General features: G+C 38.7%; 1 protein-coding gene across 1 annotated transcript; it reads right to left on the bottom strand.

The window, feature by feature from the left end:
* Positions 1–7,644: 7,644 nt before the first annotated feature.
* Positions 7,645–18,231, bottom strand: dio2 (iodothyronine deiodinase 2). Its single transcript, XM_028437386.1, has 2 exons — positions 17,825–18,231; positions 7,645–10,341 (listed from the first exon to the last, which is right to left on the bottom strand). Exons 1-2 carry the CDS (start codon positions 18,047–18,049, stop codon positions 9,751–9,753), a joined length of 816 nt encoding a protein of 271 aa, XP_028293187.1. The 5' UTR covers positions 18,050–18,231; the 3' UTR covers positions 7,645–9,750.
* Between the last annotated feature and the right edge of the window lie 878 nt (positions 18,232–19,109).

The following is a 19,109-nucleotide window of genomic DNA, read 5'->3' as shown; positions in this document are numbered from 1 at the left end:
CATGTTTTTTTCCTGGTATTCCTGTTTTCCTCACACCACCCAAAAACGTTAGGTTATTTGAAATTATTGCTCATGAGACGAATGTGAGTGTGAGCGGTGTTGCAAAAATAGACTGGCGTCCCGTCCAGAGTGTACGCCTGCCTAGGCCCTAGTGCAGTGGTTCTCAAACTTTGTAGGCTCAAGTACCCCATTTCTCTTATTTCTGAATCCAAATACCCCTTTGTCCGACAACAACATTTTTCTTAGAAAACTATTTAAAAACAACTATAGAGCGTAATGATGGAATGAACGGGTGAAAACACAGTAAAATAATTTAATTTTGTAAAAAGGTGGAAAGAAACTATTTTTTTGGATTGTGACTTCATTTTTATATCAAGAATTTCTGTCAACCCCAAAGACATTTTTTTTCAAGAATTAATTTTTGATCATGTTTAATCTCATGATCATATATATATATATATATATATATATATATATATATATATATCACAATTTTTATTGTAAGAGGTGAAGTGTACAATAAATTAAACAAGGACATTACAAAATGTGTGAGGTGGGTTGACCTGAGGACACTGCAGAGTAACCATTCTGCCTCTTAGGTAACAATGGCAAAGTCCCTAATTAGCATATGTGGCTAAACTCAGTGTGCAGAAAAAAATCCATACATATTCTTTAGTCGGCCCCTTGAGGGTTGCCTATTCCTGGGCTGTCTCTGTACACATGATTATGCAACCTTTCTAAAAAGTAAAGCAGAAGAAGCAGTTATTAACTCATTCAGTGCCAGCCATTTTCAAAATATCTACCCCCTCAGTGCCAGCCATTTTAGAGCATTTTGACAGATTTTAAAGACCCACAGAATATTTTGTACTATGACAATATGACATCTGAAACCAGACTCTGACTACTTTCATCAGAAAAAATAATTTTGCTTGTAGCTTGTTTTGTTGTTCTGTAATCAGCAGTTGAATAGAGGCAAGTTTCACACAAATCGCCAGTTTGTGACAAAAAGCTGAGAAAAATGTTTTTTTCTGAAAAAAACTATTAGTAACTTTGAAGCATTTTTTTTTTTTTTTTTTTTTTGTTGCTTGAGGGACACCTCAACATTGGTTTCCTTCTAAAAAAGTACAAAAACAACACTGAGACCGAGCTTTTGATGGCAAAATTATTATTATTTTGCTATCTAGGTCAGCGTTGAATGAATTTCTTAATGTATTTTGGCCTTCCTCCAAGTCTCTCCCCCCGTCATTCTCCCCACACGCAACTTTCTCCTCCTCCCGGACATACCGAGTGTCACCGCTTGCCCTGTTTTCGTTTTCTCTCACCATAGTGACACTCTCATAAGTCCACTTAGTTCCACACATGCTCTGGTTGAGTGTGAGCTGCTGGGAACTTCAGCATCAACTCCCTTAGCGCCATTTTCTGTCTCGTAAACAATTTTCCTCTCCCTCTGAGCTCTGCACATCACGGGTGATCTCTCATCCAAAGGTGCGCTGCTGCCACCTACATGGCACCAGTTGATCACTACATCATCAAGTTAGATATTCACCGCAGAGCTTCGTCACACTGTCTCCTAGCAACCCCAGCCAAAAAACACAATTCACGTCTATAGACGTGAATGGCACTCAATGAGTTAAGTGGCTCATCAATAGTTACATTTGTGATTTTCCTTCCAAGCTAATCATCTCACTTCAGCATCTGTTGTGCTGTTTCAATTTCATCTTAGTTTGCATCATGTAAGAAAGAGCCTTAATCATGGACACAAAACTAAAATGCAGAATTCTTGTTCCTTGCGTTTTAGCCAAAACTGTTTCAGGCTTCGTGAGGCCCCAATGCAAGATGCCGTTTAGGCCCCCAGTTTGCAAAATTACATAAAGAGATTCATAATCCATTAAATTGTTCGCAAACTCCTTAGAGATGGAGAATGATTCCCATTTTACCTGTCGGCCGACAGCACTGTGCAACATAGTCTCAAAGATTTCCTAATTATGCCTCAAAAATACAAGTCAAGGCTTATGAGATAAAGAAAGGTGCATTTCATTTTTCTAAAATGTTGGTTTTGCATCTCTTCGAACCCATGCAATTGCATAATCCACCGATAGCCAGAAACGCCTATGGTTTTAGTCAACATGAGCTACAGATCATAGGAGATGTGTCTTTTTCATTACCTCTGCATACCTCTGGAAGCCTGATCTTTGAAAACGGTTGCACAATGGAGTCAAAATAAAAATAACAGTAAGAAACACACTTGAAACGATAAAACAAGTGGCGTGCATGCAGAAAATTCCAAAGAAAAACACAAAGTACCAATGTTTGACAATCACAGCTTGTACTTTTTCCTAAGTACAAAAAATAAAACTAAACACAAGGTTTGTGTTTGACATTTAACCACTTGAGCGACTAACAAAAGGTTTCTCCTACATTTCTACACTTCTGTCGGACATTGGTCCCTGTTTCTATAGGTTTTCAAAAAAACACATACACACACACATTTCTCTTTCTTTGTTTTTTTTTTTTTTCTTTTTGTGCCTTGTTGCTTGAATCTGTGTAGCTACTCGCTTTCTTTCCAGTATTGTCTTCTGTCACCATTCCAGCATTACCAAGAGTCTGGCAGGACTCGGTGTACTCTCAAAGTGTGAGAAGACAGACATTTTTTTGTTAACCCTGGGTGCGATTGAGCAGTGTGCACAAAAACTTCTTTTCACACAAGTATCTAAAGAAACGCAGCATGTTGGGTTTCCTGTTAAGGTGACAGTGTGGGGGGAATAATCAGAAAGTAGGCCTTTCTTTTAACGTATGCTTTACCCCTTTGTCCTCCTTCAGCCATGCTCTACTCTCTTTTTTTGTAATGGTCTAATCGGTAAATCTAAAGGAACAAAAGGTCAGCCCGGCAACAGAGCAGGTCAGATGGTGAAGACTCAATCCTTTGGCGTTTATTTCATTGGGGAACAAAGGCTACATTGCGCTGTAACTCCCATACGTCCTTTTTAACTTGAGAATGCTGTAGTGGCAGTGAAAAAACAAGGAAACCCAGATGTCCTGCTAATTATTGTGGGCACCCAAAGCTACCATTTGAATGCCATAACTATCGGGGAGCAATGATTGTACAGAATACACACCCCCATCCTGCAGGTTTGTAAGGATTCAGCTTTTTAAACACAGCATTGTATCATCAGTTATACTGCTTCATTCAGGACTGCTTTGTTGCCTCAGGTCTTAAACGTCTTATTGAAGCTAAGTCGTGCTCTTACTCTGAAATTCCGATTTGAGAAATTCAATTATTAGTCACTGTGGCGTGGTGGTGAGCATTGCAGTCTCTTAGTGCAGAGAAAATGTGTTCTTTCTTCTGCTTGTAACCCCAAAACTTGTCTCTGGGGTTTACACTGCCTTATGCTTAATGTTCACTGGGTTATAGGCTCATGCATCCCCTGCAAGCCTGTACAGCAGTGATTCTCAACCACTGCATGTGTACCTTTTTAGGGGTACCATGTTAGGGGGGTGTAAAGAACACTTCGTTACATTATTATACAAATTTCTTAGTAGACGAAAACTATATCCTTGCAAATTGAAAAAAATTGTGGCTCGTTCTGGTTACTGAACCACAAACAGGAAAGGGTGTGAATTAGCCTACTGACTCAAAAATACTAGTGGTATTACAAAATAGGAAGGCAAAAGGTTAGGAAACACTGCCATACAGGATAGATGACGAAACATAAGCTATCATCTATTGCCCAAACCCACCGGTTATGCAGGAGAATGATATTCATAACAGTGTCTGGTTCACAACCCAACGAACTAAAAATTGGAAGGATTTGGTTTGCCTCCAGTCTTGGATGGAAGTGTGGTCACGGTTATAAAACAAAAATAAACTATTATTAAAGAGCGCTGAGGTATAAAGCGAACTACTAACTGGGTGGAAAATATATTTTTCTTTTTTTCAGAGAGAGTCAGCAAATGTTTTTTTTTTTTTTTTCCAATCTTGGTTCAATGCTTCCCTTTTTTAAAAATACAAATTTCTATTTGCCTCATGCAGATTTTGTTTTTCCCAAACATAGGGAACATTAAAGAAATATATCTCGAAAATGGTCACAAAAGCTGCAATTAAAGGGGACATATCATGCTAAATCCACTTTTTTAGCCCTTAAATGCATTTTGTTGTATATTTAGAGTGTTTAGAAGTACAGAAAAGTTCAAATTAGTCTCTTCAGGTGCTCCGTTGATATCTTTATATTCTGTTTTGGTCATATTTTTCAATCTGTTTCAATTTTTCTATTCTCTATTACGTTTTTTGAACAATAACGTCAGTATTTGCAGTGGAACTGCCAAATTAGGACATCGACTCCAGGCCCAACACTTCAAGCAATCTGCCATTTTTATTTCTCGCTTTTATTTTGTAGTCCAAGCTCAAGGATGCCGAAGTTACGAGAGGATAAGTCAAAATGTTCAGTTGTTGGATGTAGTAACCCACACGCTTCATTACAACGTCTCCCAGCATCAGAACCTTTTCGAAGTGCCTGGTTGAGTTTTATTTTTTATGGAAATGTACCCACATCTGTGGGTAAGGTCATTTTTGTGTACGCAAAGCACTTCAAGGATGACTGCTTCTGCAACCTCTGCCAGTATAAAGAAGGATTTGCCGGAAGACTTTGTCTGATTGAGGGGTCAATTCCTTCTATCTTTGGAGACGACGAACAGAGCACTTCGGTAAGCTGTAAAAAATGCTAAAAAGTGTGATGATAAGACGTCCCTGTCATGTTTTGTTAGCATTAGCAGTTGCACCGTTTTCATATGTTAGCGCTGTGTGCTCATTTTAGATCCTTGATGATATGGCCTACGTGATTTAATTTAAGTCTAAAGTTTTCATTAGTCATTTCATTTTGCCGTTTTTGTCTCTGAAAAGACTGTATTAAAATGCATTTCGTGACGTTAGCTTGGCGCCAGCGTTAGCTCGGTGCTTGTGTTAGCTCACTTGTTAGGGTTCTGCAGGTTCATCATCTTCATTTTCATCTCACTCCGCCGGGTCCGACTCTGGCTCGAACATGTAAGGCTGGATGGATAAGTCTTCCGTTGTTGACATTTTGTAAATAACCTCTGAATAAAAAGTTTATGCGCCGCTACATAGCCGTATCTCTTCTATCAAACTACAAAAATGGCCGAACAGGGTGGAGTTGTACCGAGTGTCACCTCTGCAACCTGGAGAGGGGGCGGGGTATGAAGTGTCTCATTTGCATTTAAAGAGACCGCACCAAAACGAGTTGCTCTCAGAAGCACATCAGAAAAGGGGTCTGTGGAGCTATAATAATGAGGAATTCAGACCCAAGCATTGCAGTTCCGCTTTATATAGACCACAATTGTATGATTTATATGTAAAAAGGAAGGATTGAAATGCTTGATATGTCTCCTTTAACTGTTGAAAAGACTCTTTTGGGAATGAACTTTAGAAAAGTGTAACGCTAACTCTCAAGATGCAATGTTGGTAATCTGAAATTATCAAATTGCGTTGACGTAATAAAGACCTAAAACCCTTGAATAGCCAAAGCTTCCTGGATTACGGAAAGCCAGAAGGACTTTGTCTTCCTTACCTGCTTTTTGTAACTCTGCTCAATTTTCTTATTTCCCCTTACATTCATAACCCTTTCTCTGTTTGACTTGGCTCTGCAGAGCTATTTTTATCTGCTTGGATAAGGTCATCTCATTGACTATTTTTTTTGCCCGATTTGTTCTCTTGCTGTTTGTCTTTGGCTTCTGTGTTGTCATTTCACTGAAGCACCTTTGCACCAGTTCCACCTGACTGATTCAGTTTGAGTGTCTTTTGACACCTAAATGACTCAGATGCAGAACTCTAAAAAAAAAAATTAGCATTTTTTAGCATATCTGCTAAAAAAACTAAACTAAACAAAAACACCCAAGAAGTTCTTGCAATGTAAATGCTTTCCTTTATTTCCATTTTATATCTTATCTCTTTTGGACATATAAAAATAAACATTACACAGCAATATAAAAGGTTACAATAAACATCAAAGACATTAGGAAGTTAATCAGATTGGCAATGGAAGCAGATGCAGTGGCTCTTGGTTACTTTGACCCGATGCAGTTTAATATCCAACCAGAGACTGAGTCGGTGACTCTTTCGTCAAAGGTTTTCATTCTCGCAGTAGTCCTCGTGACCAGAGCAAACCATCTCACCTCACCGACTTTTGTTTTATTTTCTACAACTCATTGCAAACACAAAATGTGCACCAGCTTCCTGGCTTTCAACAGTTACCACAACATACTGGGATCCTTTGAACCATTTATCTAAACTGACACACAAACATATGAATCATCAACACTGAACCCAGATTCAGCTAAGTAGAAAAACAGATCATCCACTATAAACATTTTTCACACTGGAAAGGAAACTCTTCCTCACCAAACCTTCAAATCACAATAGGTATGAAACCTCATATATTAGAGTACTTGTAACTCCTTGTGCAAATTTGAAAATGAGGGACAATAGAATATTTATAAATACATGTTTTGACAGTGAAACTGTTACCAATGCTGTTCCTGTCAAATAAGTGCATCGTAACTTGATTAGCACTTTGAATAAAAGGGCCACATTTTGGCTGAATACAAAAATACAAGGAGGCACAAGATGTAATGCTCATTATTAGCTAAAGTTGTTTGCTAATGTGCAGGAATTTTAAGCAAATTTTCCATCACTTAAGATGCTAAATCCATTAGCCACACTTTCCTAGTATTTCTGGCAAGATGTGGCTCTCTTACTTGTAAAAGAGAGCCAAAAAAATAGGCTTGAACCTACAGTGTTATTAACATTAGTTACTCATTAGCATGAGTGAAACTGTTCATGCTACTTAGAGTAATATACCGTTCTTAAAAGTATTGAAACCATTTATGGCTTTGTTTCATTACAGGTAAAGGAAAATTGGTTGGTACTGTGATTATTTAAAAACACAAGTCAAGCCCCAAAAACTCTAAGGTTTTCTGCAATCTGAACACGCAGGAGTAAGAACACAAACTGCACTCGTTTCACATGGAAACATGCCCCATCTCTAAACACTTGCACACTATTTTTTTCAAACCACGTCTTCCTTAAAGGTGCAGTCTGCAACTCTTATAAAAGTGACTTTTTGTCATATTTGATAAAGCTGTCACTATGTAAGGACAGCTTTACATGAAACTAGTAGCTTGTGTGAAAAAAACAGGCTCATTGCGTCCCCCCTGCTGCTCCTGCAGCCTTTGGCAGATTGCCAGAATGCACCACGACCGAGCAAAATGAACCAATCAGAGCCAGGATTGTGTTTGATGGGCTGTCTGACAGCGGTTTCTCACAGGCCCCGGCCTTTTCCCGGGCTGGAACGCCGTCTTTTTAACAGTGTAAGGTCTGGAGGAGTAGAAGATGACTTAGCAACTTTTCTGCTTGAAAGGTAATTACTGCGGCTTCATTATGTATGATTTGTAATTGTTACACTCAAAGTCTGTAGTGCATGTGTTGTTTGTGTGTGCGCAGCAGCCTCCGTTTGGGCTGCTGTAAGTGACACTGTGTTGTTGCTGCTTCTGCTGAGGTGTGTGCACATTGAGAGAGAGAAGCGCTGCAGTAATATGCTTTTAACAGTGCATGTTATATTAATGTGATGTTGCTGTTGGGCTAACGTTAGCTTGTTAGCTCCTCTGAGGGAGGGATTTTGAAAAGTTTGGAGGCAGGGCAAGAGAGCAGAGGGGAGGGAGGGGGAGAGAGGGATCTGAGAGTCGCGGACTGCACCTTTAAGAGACATATAAACAACAGTCAAAGCAGCAAAGATATTTCCTTCCGCAAAACCCTTAAGAAACATTCCAAATTATTTTATTTCACATGAAGAAGTAGCCCTTGAAGTGTAGTGCTTAGTTTACTTTGCTTTCAGAGGTTTTGTTGAGATCATTTCTTTGTTTGTTTGGCTTTTCCTGACACAAAAACGAGATATAAAAAATATTTCCTTCTGATAAGAACAATGGTGCTTTGATAAGAATTGTGCTTTGATGACCGATAAAAGATTTCTTAAGAGCACTTCAGAGCTATTTTTCAAGTGTTTATTGCTCAATATGTTTATAGGGGCATGTTATCAATGGTAAACGCTTGAAGTTGGACGTTGCACCAAACAATATAAAAGACATTATCAAACAGGGACTTAGGACTTTAGGTATTTGACAAATGCCAGTTCTCCTGTATAACCCAACGGTGGAGTTTAAATTAAAAAAGAGAAACACATGAAAGAAGATGAAAGCAACAACCAACTGGTTCACTATACAGTTTTCTTCAATAGGAGACTGATGGATATTGTGTCTTCTAGTCTGAAATTTACATCCAGCTGGTTTGCAATACATGCTCAAAAGCTATAGGTTTTATTATTTCAAAACATCCCAACTTTACTATATCAAACACAACTTATCATTGCCAGCAAAGTATGTTTGGTTCAATTCAACACGCTAGCTACAACAACCCAAACTAAAAAAGGAGTTGATGAATACTATGCATTAAAATATGTTGGAAATGTAATGGCTTGGAATGAATCATTTTGTGGCTAAATGAGATATATAAACTTCTCTGTTGAGGTTCATATTAACACTAAGATTGAAGAGTTAGCACGGGCTAAATGTCATTGACATAAAAAAAAAAGTTGATGTTCCTCCTTATTGTTTGAGAACAGTCAAAAGGTTAACATAGTTGGAAAGAAATAAATTAAAGCATTTTGTTGTTTTGTATATGTGCCATGTCTGGTTTCGTGTCAACAAAATATAGCTCCCTCTATGCTTTCAGGTCCCTTTCGTGTCGTAATTTTGGGAAAGCAGGGGATGAAGGAAATCCAGACATGGGGAAATGCAAAGAAATGCAAGAGGAGAGGATTCATTTTCCAGCAGGACAATAAGTTCATGCATGTTATGGTTAATCCACAGAACGGCCTAAAAAGAACAAATTTAATGTCTCTGGCAGGCTGAGCCGCAGACCAGAGCCCTGTTTTTATGACTGCTGCACAGCTGTTTGGAAACAGACAAATATTTGACAGAAATAACTGGCTGCACACATGTTCAGGTGGGTTATATAAGGGGAGGGAGATGTTATTGTGGCAGTAGCACATGCGCTGGTGTTTACGAGAAGAAAGCATTTGTCAGTAGGACTGTCAGTAGGTGTGAAAGCATGGGTAAGGGCTCATACAGACTCTGGTGAACTGTGATTTACCAAAAAATTACACTCAGTCCCATTTGCATGGCAGAAAGAACAAATATCAAGATGCGGAACCATTATTTTTGAGAAATTTAAATTCCCTAATGAACTTAAAACACTTTTTCGTAACATTCTTTCAGGATCAGGTCAGGCTACACTTTCCCTTATCCTTTCATTATTTTTGCTTTATTTCAATTCCTGCTTAGAAAAGGCATAGAATTATGAGAATGTCTGTGTTCCATCTTTAGATTTGTATGCATAGTTTGGAGTTTGGGCATGTAAGGTACATTTCACAGAGACACCTTCATTAATTGCAGTCTAATTGTAGAGTTTTAGCAGATTAAATATTGGAAAACTTTTTTCTGTGTATAAAAATGAAAATTCCACATTTCAGCTGAAAACCAGACATTTAAACCCATGATAAACGTCCTTCATTATTAGATACTATGTGGCTCTTGAGAAGTTAAAATCTTCATTATCAAATCCATCATTTGTTCTGATCTTGTTTCCAAAGTGATAAAAGTGACATCTTCTCTATTTCGTGACCACTCCTACCGTCTACCGTAGCTCTGTTCCAGCCACTGACGTACATCCTTCAAGTTGTAAAAAAATGGCCCCTTACCACCAAGGTAAGCAATCTTTCTCTGCTGTACTATACACACCCGTTCATTGGAGACGCCATAAGCCACGTTGGCATTATTGTCCATGCTGTCAGCGACTAGCTGACACTGTGGCGGCAGAGAGAAGTGGTCGATTAGTTGACGGGCTGCTCCAAGCCTCTCTTCCAGATTTTGGTGTTTCCGGAAACTGAACGAGCAAGATCCCATGGGAGGGGCCACCCAGCCGTCAGAGGGATGAGCCTCGTCAATGTACACTAGCACAAAATCAGCCACGTCACTGAAGTCCTCCACCAACTGCCGGAAAGCTGGAAGGTGGCTAAGGAAGGGAGGTCAGGTGGCTGAGCCAAAATTAACCACCAGGGGGCGATCAGAAGTTTCAAAATCCAGGAGGCGGCACTCGTCCCCATTTTGGATCCGGGGATCACGTGGCACATCAGTCATGTTGTTTATAGCACCGCTCCACCTGGAGCCATCAGGCACCTTCACCACTTTGGAGTTCGGAGCCTCATAGCCAAGTTTTACCTAAAGGGGGGAAAATTATTGGAATCAGCTTGGGTCAATGTAGACAAAAAGCAAGGGAGAAGAAGAAAGGAAATGCAGGCTCAGAAATTGTTTCATTCAACCATCTATCTTCTTTACCTGTTTGTCCTATTCAGGATTGGTTATAGCTTATGTCAGCTAAGTAGAGCACCAGCATAAGTTCTCAACTACCGGGCAGTGGCCCATTACCAGGTTGTGGAACAGTTGGTGCCAGTACATGCTAGAAGTCCTCAGACGAGGCTTTTATTGTGAAATTAAACATGGCAACATATTGTCAAATTCATACCAAATGTACCCTGAATACCCATGCATGCTTACAGTACATTTCTAAAGCACAGAAAAACCCATCGCTCCAAGGTCTCGCATCTTCCTTCCGTGATTGTGACAAACATGGAGAACTAAAATGTCAAGTAGAACACTTGAGGCAAACGCATCTGCGTCACAATATAACTCCTCGTGGAGAATATCTCCACAACACATTGAAGCCCATACAATAGAGCTTGTGTAGTCGGAGGAAACAGCTGAAAAAGACAAGTATGTTTAGGACACCTCATGATTCTCGGGCTAACCTTAATCAAGTAAATACAGGTTACTGAACTTAAACAAGATTAAAATTGTGGGTCGAATTGGAAAAATAGGTTTAAGGTGAAAGTCTTTGATGTTTCCCTAGGACAATGACCTAAAGCACATATTCAATAAAAAACAAAGTCATATAGACCGTCCATCTCATCCAGTAAATACTCCTGACCTAAATTCACCTAAAAGTCTTCAGACAAACAGAAATAATGTAAATCAAGTGTTAATGAACTGTTTAGTTGTATTAAAAGGTTCTCGATGTGTAATCCACTTAAATAAGAGGCCCTGCCTATTTCTGTTGTATTTCTATTTCCTTGCCATTCCCTAAGTTGATTTCATTGCTAACAAACTAAACAAGATAATGCCAAAAATGCGAAATAGATGTTAAATCTTGTTAAGAATTCTTCTTTTATGCTTCACAAGATGAAATAGGATTCTCAATTCCCGCCAAATCTTGAGAGATTTCGTAAATCTGTGTTTTACATTGAGGTGAGGAGGGTATATTCTTTGTCATTTAGCTCTTTCAGTTTCAAGAAGTTCTTTCTGGTATTTCCATCTATATTCTTTAAAAATGGGAACTCAGAGACCCCAATGTGGCTGTAGCATTACAGGTATATCACTTTGCATGTCTCTGTTTTCCTCATTTGGATATCTGTGTTTATTACCTCTGCAAAGGAGGTCATATTTTCACTGGCGTTTATTTATTTGTTTGCTTGCTTGTTTGTTTGTCTGTAAGAAGGATTAAGTCAAAAGCACTAAACGAAAAAGCATAGAGCTTACGCCATCTAAGAGTACATTACATTTTGGAGGGATCCGGATCAATATACTAATTCTGAAGCAGTTTCAAAAATCGAAAAATCCCTTTCTCTCATCATTGGCAAAGTTTCTAAAATTCATATCTTGGTTTTATGAAAATGGACTCAGTTGTGTCGGGTTAGTTCCTTAATTACCTCAAAGAGTTTCATCCTGATCGGATCTGGATTGTGCATTTCATCGCAATTTTTAAAAAGAAATTTCTTACAAGCCTTCAAAGTGTGAATGATGGTATCTGATCATGGTACCGTGACAAGGGTTGCTGATCCAGATAACTGGACTATCTGGCAAAGAGGATATTTAGCGCTTGCCGTTGGTTTGCGTTCTATTATGTGTTCATGCAGTGAAATACTACAACTTCTTATCGTAAATGTATCATTGTTTCCTTCAGAGGGTCCTGCTGAAATAACTACCGTACATGAATCTGGTTTGTATTGGAAGCTGAGGTTTCTGCGTATCTGAACACAAAGCAGAAGAATAATTTGCGAGTCAGAAAGGAAACCACTAACACTTCCCGTTCTTTGGTGGAAAAGAACCCAGGTTGGTTTGTTAGCATCGCTGTCTAAACGCAGAATTACACTAAACAAAAGGTCCACGGCTGTTTGAGAAAACATGTCTCAGTGGGTTTACAAATGTCTTCTGATGTGGTTTGACTGAAGTTTGACCAAAGAGATCATTTACTTCAAACCGGACCAAACACAGGACGTGCAAAAATTCAGAATTACCATCCAGTAGAAAGCCTTCCCTGGCTGATGTTGCATTCCAGATTCTTTTGAGCCGCTTGCAATCTCTCGTCTGATCAATCGAGTATCACATCATCATGCATGTATAATATTGTCATCAGTCCAGCACACACAGCACAAACATATCAATCAACTTTATTTGAATAATGATATCTGATGGTGAACTGGCGGACCATTACGAGCAGCCCGCCAAAACACATCTCAGAAGATTATTAAGGGCCAATAATATCAAAGACTTTCCTGCAGCACAAAGCAGTACTGAGTAATGCATAAGATGAAATCCAGACCTACACGTTAGGAAAGCAGTGCACGACTGAACCCCGGGGTGGTAGGAAAGTCATTTAGGCGTTATGAGAACATGCTGGAGTGACAGAGCACATTGCTTCCTTCTAAGCTGTCTGCTGACATTAAACATGCTGTCATCAACTTGGAAGTAACGTTCCTCTCTGAGCTTTCCAGCCACATCCCAAAGGTAGCACGCCGATGTTTCCTTTTTCTAGTTTTCTGGAATAAAGTTAAACATTTCCTTCTGGTGGACCTTGAAGATATCAACTGTGCAATTATTTCATTAATCCTTCATAATTGTTTTGCTCTCAAACCTTTGCCAAAACACCCCCATCTCTGGTATGTTACACCAATAGTGGATCCAGGGTGAAGATCTTTGTTAGGGCTATAATATTTTCATAGTTGGCCTAGATATTTGATACAGTTAGATGCCCTGCCTCGCGCTCTCTCTCTCTGCCTAAGGGTGTGTTAGTGAACTACTCTCATGGAGTGACAGTAAATCAACTATTAAACATTCACAATGCATCTGGAAAAGAAGGCGGATCCTCCAGTGGCCATTAATAATACAGATTTGGTTCAACTCAGCTATTTGTCAGCTGCTTTGCATCCAGATCTTGTTTTTGGCCTGGCAAAGGACACAGGCTGGATTATTTTGTCGTTAGTAACTGACCTCAGTGAACAGCGCCTACCCCTTTAGTACAGGACTCAGTTAATATTCCTGGCTAAAAGTAAAATTAAATATATATATATCTATTAATAATGTGTTCCTAAATATTAGCAGAGTTGTAAAGAGTATTGATATATCTTACTCAAGTACTGTTACTTGATTAAAATTGTACTCAAGTACAAGTACAAGTAAGTCATACATAAAATACTCCAGTACAAGTAAAAAGTAGCTCACTTAAATACTACTCAAAGTACTACTTACTTTAACCCTACACGTTTATTGTTGGTAATAAATCTTCCCACGGTTCCCTTGCATACAGTAGACATCTTATTTATAAACTTAAAAAGGAAAAGACCAAATCTACCACAAGTGAAACTTATTTTCCACAAAGGCATCTATATAAAATAAAATGTTTGTCAAAATGTACAATTATTTATTAAATAAAACAACACCAATGTATTCAATTCAAAATAAAATTAATTCTCAGGCTCAAGATATAGCTACATTTATGAACTCTAAAACTGAGAAAATAACCAGCATTCAATGCTGTTTTGGTGCCGTGCATTAAGTTTAATCTGATTGGTCGGCTATGATATGATGCATATGATTGTTGTCTGTTAATTTCATTTTTTCTAGTTTCACAATGTCTATTTGATCATATTAAAATAAAAAAAATAATAGTTTACTCAGTAACGGTTGGGTATAGAAATGTAAATAATGACTTTACGTCTTTTAAAACGTACCAAGTACAAGTAGAATTACTGATTTAGAAATATACTCAAAAAAGTACAAGTACCCAGAAAAGCAACTCAATTACAGTAATATGAATACTTGTAATCTGTTACTTTCACCTCTGATTGTTTGTTAGTGTGAGGTTCATCATCTCCTGCTAGTTTCCAGTTCTGTAATTTCAAGTACTATCTTTTTTTGCACTGGTTTCTGAAATGTACTGAAAAATCTAGCGATAAGTCACTCCAGGCTTCAAGTCGTGTACCCAGGTCAGGTGGTGACCTGCATCCTGTTGGCTCGGTGCAATTCTGATGGTCACCATTTCTAGCCCATAACCTCTTTGCTAACAAAGTATGCTATTGGCGGAAGATGGTGCCAAATATCAATTCACTTAGCCAACCAGAGCATACCTGGGCAAAAGTGTCCACCTTTTTGTTTTGTTCATTTGTATTTAATTTGGTATTTTTAATACTTTCAAGCTCATTGTGTTATTTTCAGAATCTAATGTAAACAGGCTATCATTGGATTCAAAGACTATTTTTCCCCTTTCACATAAAGTGATTCACAATTGACATATTTACTGCTGGATGGAGCTGCCAAGGTCAGTGCTAGTTTATGATTGGTTCAAAAGTGTAACATCAGTCTTCCCAGAACCACTCATCGTTCTCACATAACCCCGGCCTGGTTTACTGCATAGCTCTCCATTTCCTTTCAGATCACTTCTTTTATTGTGTTCAACTCTCTTTTATAACCCCTTTATTGCAACAGTTACACAATTTTATTTGTCAGACTATTTTCACTGTAGGAATAATTTACAAACACCCCGACGCAGAATCTGTGAACTAAAAGTTTCATTTTCACCTTTTTTAATGATGCCTGCTGCATAAACACGCCTTTCATGATATGAAAAAAAAATTGTTTCGGCGATATATCGCAATATTACGTCGCGCGATTCTCAGATCGATTTAAAATGCATCCATAGCAATTTTTCATTTTTTTTTTTTTTTAACCTTTATTTAACCAGGAAAGTCTTATCCACTGCAGGAAACATTGTAACTGCACAAAGAAGTGCGCTGAAACCTGGGCAAGTTGACCAGCTTGTGTTTTTTCAATAAAATCTAAAAAGAAAGTACTATTTTATTTGTTGTTCTATACATATACCTCAGTTAAGTTGCACTAAAGTCATGTTGCACTAAAGTCAAAGTTGGTTTAAAAGCCACAGGCAGATTGTATATTATTTTTTTTTATTTTAAGTTGTTGGCACATGGCATGTTAAAGCCAATGTTTTGAGTGTAAAATATGCTATATATATTTCATACATAATGTTCACATGAAGGTGTACAAATTTACAGATTAGTTGTTTCTTAAGTAATATATATACATAATGATTGCCTTATACTTTAATATCGGGGTATATTGTGTTGTATCGTATTGTGACCTATGTATGAAAAAGGCAAGATGGAAAATCTGTATTGATCTATAATGATGTATGTAGCTTAAATCTAAATTTCATTTCCCCCTGACACAATTTGGAGATTGTCTGTGCTGTATTTGTAGTTCCACACAGTGGGTTTACATGCAGCTTGAGAAAACTGAATAAATGGCTTCGTCAAATAGTAACTAGAGCTTTAAATGTCAATATAAGCAGGTAAACTTGGCGGAATCAGTGAACGCTCGATTAACATTCCCAGAGAATGCGCTTGACAATCGAGCTAATAATGCATGCAGACGCGTCAGCTCGTAGGAATGAGACATTGTGTTCTGCGCATGCATGCACCAGTTTTCCTCACCTTTTCTCGCTCTGTGTGTGAGTGTGTGTGACTATGTGTTGAAACACATGACAACATGACAAAGTCACATGTGGTGATGATGCTCACATGCATACACTGTATAGCTAAACAAGCTGGAGCAACCTGAAATCACCTTTATCCTCTACAATCTAAATGCAACATTTGGCCAAATAAACATGTGACGCTACGTGCAGACATGAGTTCCCTAAAGTTCTAATAAAGTGCTGATAAGGAAGTCTGACTTAACCCTTGTGTTTATTCAGCAAGTACGATCCAGCTCTGAAATCCTTACTCTGGACTTTTCAATAAATAAATAAATGTATGTAGTTTGAATGTAGAACACTAGGTCTCTGCACTTTGGTATGTGTGTTTATTTTTATTTATTTATTTTTTTACAGATCTGTGTATTTAGTATGTACAGTATATATCCATTTGACTGCCCTGCTTTCCTCTGGGTTAACATGATTTATTATACATCCATTAACACAGTGCGTCCCACACTTTGAAGAATGGAACAAAATTTCAGCCCCCGTCGCAAACAAAATGTGTAAATAAATTGTAATTATTCTAAAGTTCTTTGAGTGCAAACATGTTTTCATGCTCAATGTCAAGCAAGGCTGTTGGTGTCCCTTTAATGACATTACATATGAATAGAAATGTGTCTTTATTATGCAATCAAACAAAAATCATGGATTTGTAATTTTAAAAAACTGCTATAATTATTAATTTTTTTTAATGCTGGTTTTATTTACAAATCAAAAAAATTGTTCTCATGAAACTATCCGTTTTGTTTACGTTTCCTGAAGTTTAGGTTGCGTTTTCCAAGTTTTTGTTTGCGTTTCCTGAAGTTTTGTTTGTGTTTCAACTTCAAGCTTGTGGGCGGGGGCCTCCTCCGGTGTCACGATCTGAGTTTACCTCCGTGCTGAGATTATAACCCTAACCCTAACATAATCCAATAAACAAATAAAACACGTGCCCGTTCACTTTGAACACAAAAATAGTCAAAAATTAATTAATTTATTTTTTTAGCAAAAAATTATTTTCCGGTAGTGCGCATATGCGCGCATGCTCATACATGCACATATACAATCTCAAAACAATGTGAACTCAGACCATGACACCGGACGATGTTAGAAGTCTTTTTCTTGGTCAGTTTCGAACAATGGTGTGAGAAAGACTTCTAACAACCAAAACTTCAGGAAAAGTAAACGTAAAGATCTAATTTTTGATTTGTAAACAAAACCAGCATTTAAAAAAAACCAAAAAACAACAAAGTAGTTTTGTTTGCAAATCTTTTTTTTAAATTACAAATCCATTCTTTTTATTTGCAAATCTTTTTTATTTAATTTTTTTTCATTTAAAATCCATTTTTTTTGTTTGTTTGCATAAAAAAAATCACATATTACGGCCCCCTTTCAACAAAATAAGCAACACTAAAAAAAAACCTCAAAAACTGAAAAATAACATAAATTTACAATCACATATTTTAGAACAGTAATAATAAACGTCTTTGAGTGCAAAGCAAAAAAAAAAACATGTGTTTCTATTTTTCAAGCTTAATGTTCAGCAAGGCTGCTGGTGTCCCTGTCATGACGTCACACACCCCTACGAGCCGGGTGCGACCCCCAGTTTGGGAACCACTGCATTTACGTTTAATTTTAAGCCACGTTGAAGGAAAATAAACATGGTCAAAGGTGGATTTTGATCATGCAAGGCTAAAATAAAGACAAAGTCATGATTGCATGGTCTGAGCTCAAAGTTAAGTGGAGGCACGTGAATGCTGCACAGTGCTGGTCTGATCCCAGCAGCAAACTGGTGCAAAGTTGGAACAAGCAGTGGGAGAGCGTGAGGATGAGCGGTACCTGCTTGTGGGCGTCCAGCAGGAAGCTGTTCCAGATGGATCGCAGCCCGGCGGAGGTCAGCATGCGGCGCCACTCCCCGCAGCCCGCCGAGCGCGAGCAGCTGAGCAGCGACACCGCGCGCTTCACCAGCACCACGGAGTCGTGCACAGCCAGGAAGAGACAATTGGAGAAGAAACCGGGCAGGATCTGAAGGGTGACCAGTAGATCCTCACTCCCCATTCCCATATTCACAGCTTCAGCTTTCTTTTTTCCTCAGAAGAATTATTTCAGACACGCCGAATAATCACATGCGTGATGAACTCCCTCCATCGCGCACCATGTGCTCCGTTGGACCTGCGCGAAATGGGTTCCCAAAGCGGCTTTTGTTTGCCCTCTGCTTTGCTCTGCTCCCCTTTTTTTTTTTTTTTTCTTTTTCTTTTTTCTTTTTTTTTTTTTTTTACAGGGATGAACGTAGTAAATTTTAAGCCCCTCAGTTTATCTGCAAGATCCTGACGTCATATGTGGTGCACACCCTCTCTCCACCTCTCTCTCCTCCCTCAGCTCTGTGCCAGTTGGGTCTCCGAAGCGTGGGTCACAGTTTGCTCACCCTTTCACTTATTATTCTCCCCAATTAAACATTGGCATGCTCACATGTTACATCTAGAACTGGATTGACATCCTTTTAGGTGGAAACTCTGACGGTTAACTGCATTTGAGAAAAACATTGCTTTTTTGTTTTTTTCGTATCTGAGGAGTCGGACCATCAGTAGTAGTGGCCCTCAGTCTAATTTTGTCTGGCCCTTAAACAAAAGCACAAAATTATTTTCTAAACACACAAGACAACGATGAATACACACAAAATGATTATAAAAATAAGCAAAACTAGACAAAATTACTCCAAAACCACACGACATGATTCCTAAAACAAATAAAATGACAACAAAACACAATAGATAATGATTCCAAAATGACACAAACACACAAAATGATTCCAAAAACCAACCACCAGCACACCTATGTCTGGCCCGACAGAGCCCTCTTTGTCTGGCCGCTGGAGGTGTCACCATCTGTCTCGCCTGAGCCCCCTTCATCTGGGCCACCAGACGAAGAGGGCGAGACAGAGGTGGTCCTATCTGTCTATCTGTCTCGCAAGAACCCAGTTCCTCGTACCTGTCTGCGCCGCCAGAATTGAACTCCTTGTCCCAGTCTGGCCGGCCTCAGAGAGGCCGCCAGAACCCAGTTCCTCGTACCTGTCTGCGCTGCCTCATGGGAGGCCGTCAGACTCAGGCTCTTCGGACTCGTCTGC

This window comes from Gouania willdenowi, chromosome 22 (assembly GCF_900634775.1).
Source record: "Gouania willdenowi chromosome 22, fGouWil2.1, whole genome shotgun sequence".
NCBI classification, from domain to species: Eukaryota; Metazoa; Chordata; class Actinopteri; order Blenniiformes; family Gobiesocidae; genus Gouania; species Gouania willdenowi.
Note: the sequence above shows the minus strand (reverse complement) of the source record. Positions and strands in the feature narration are given on the sequence as shown.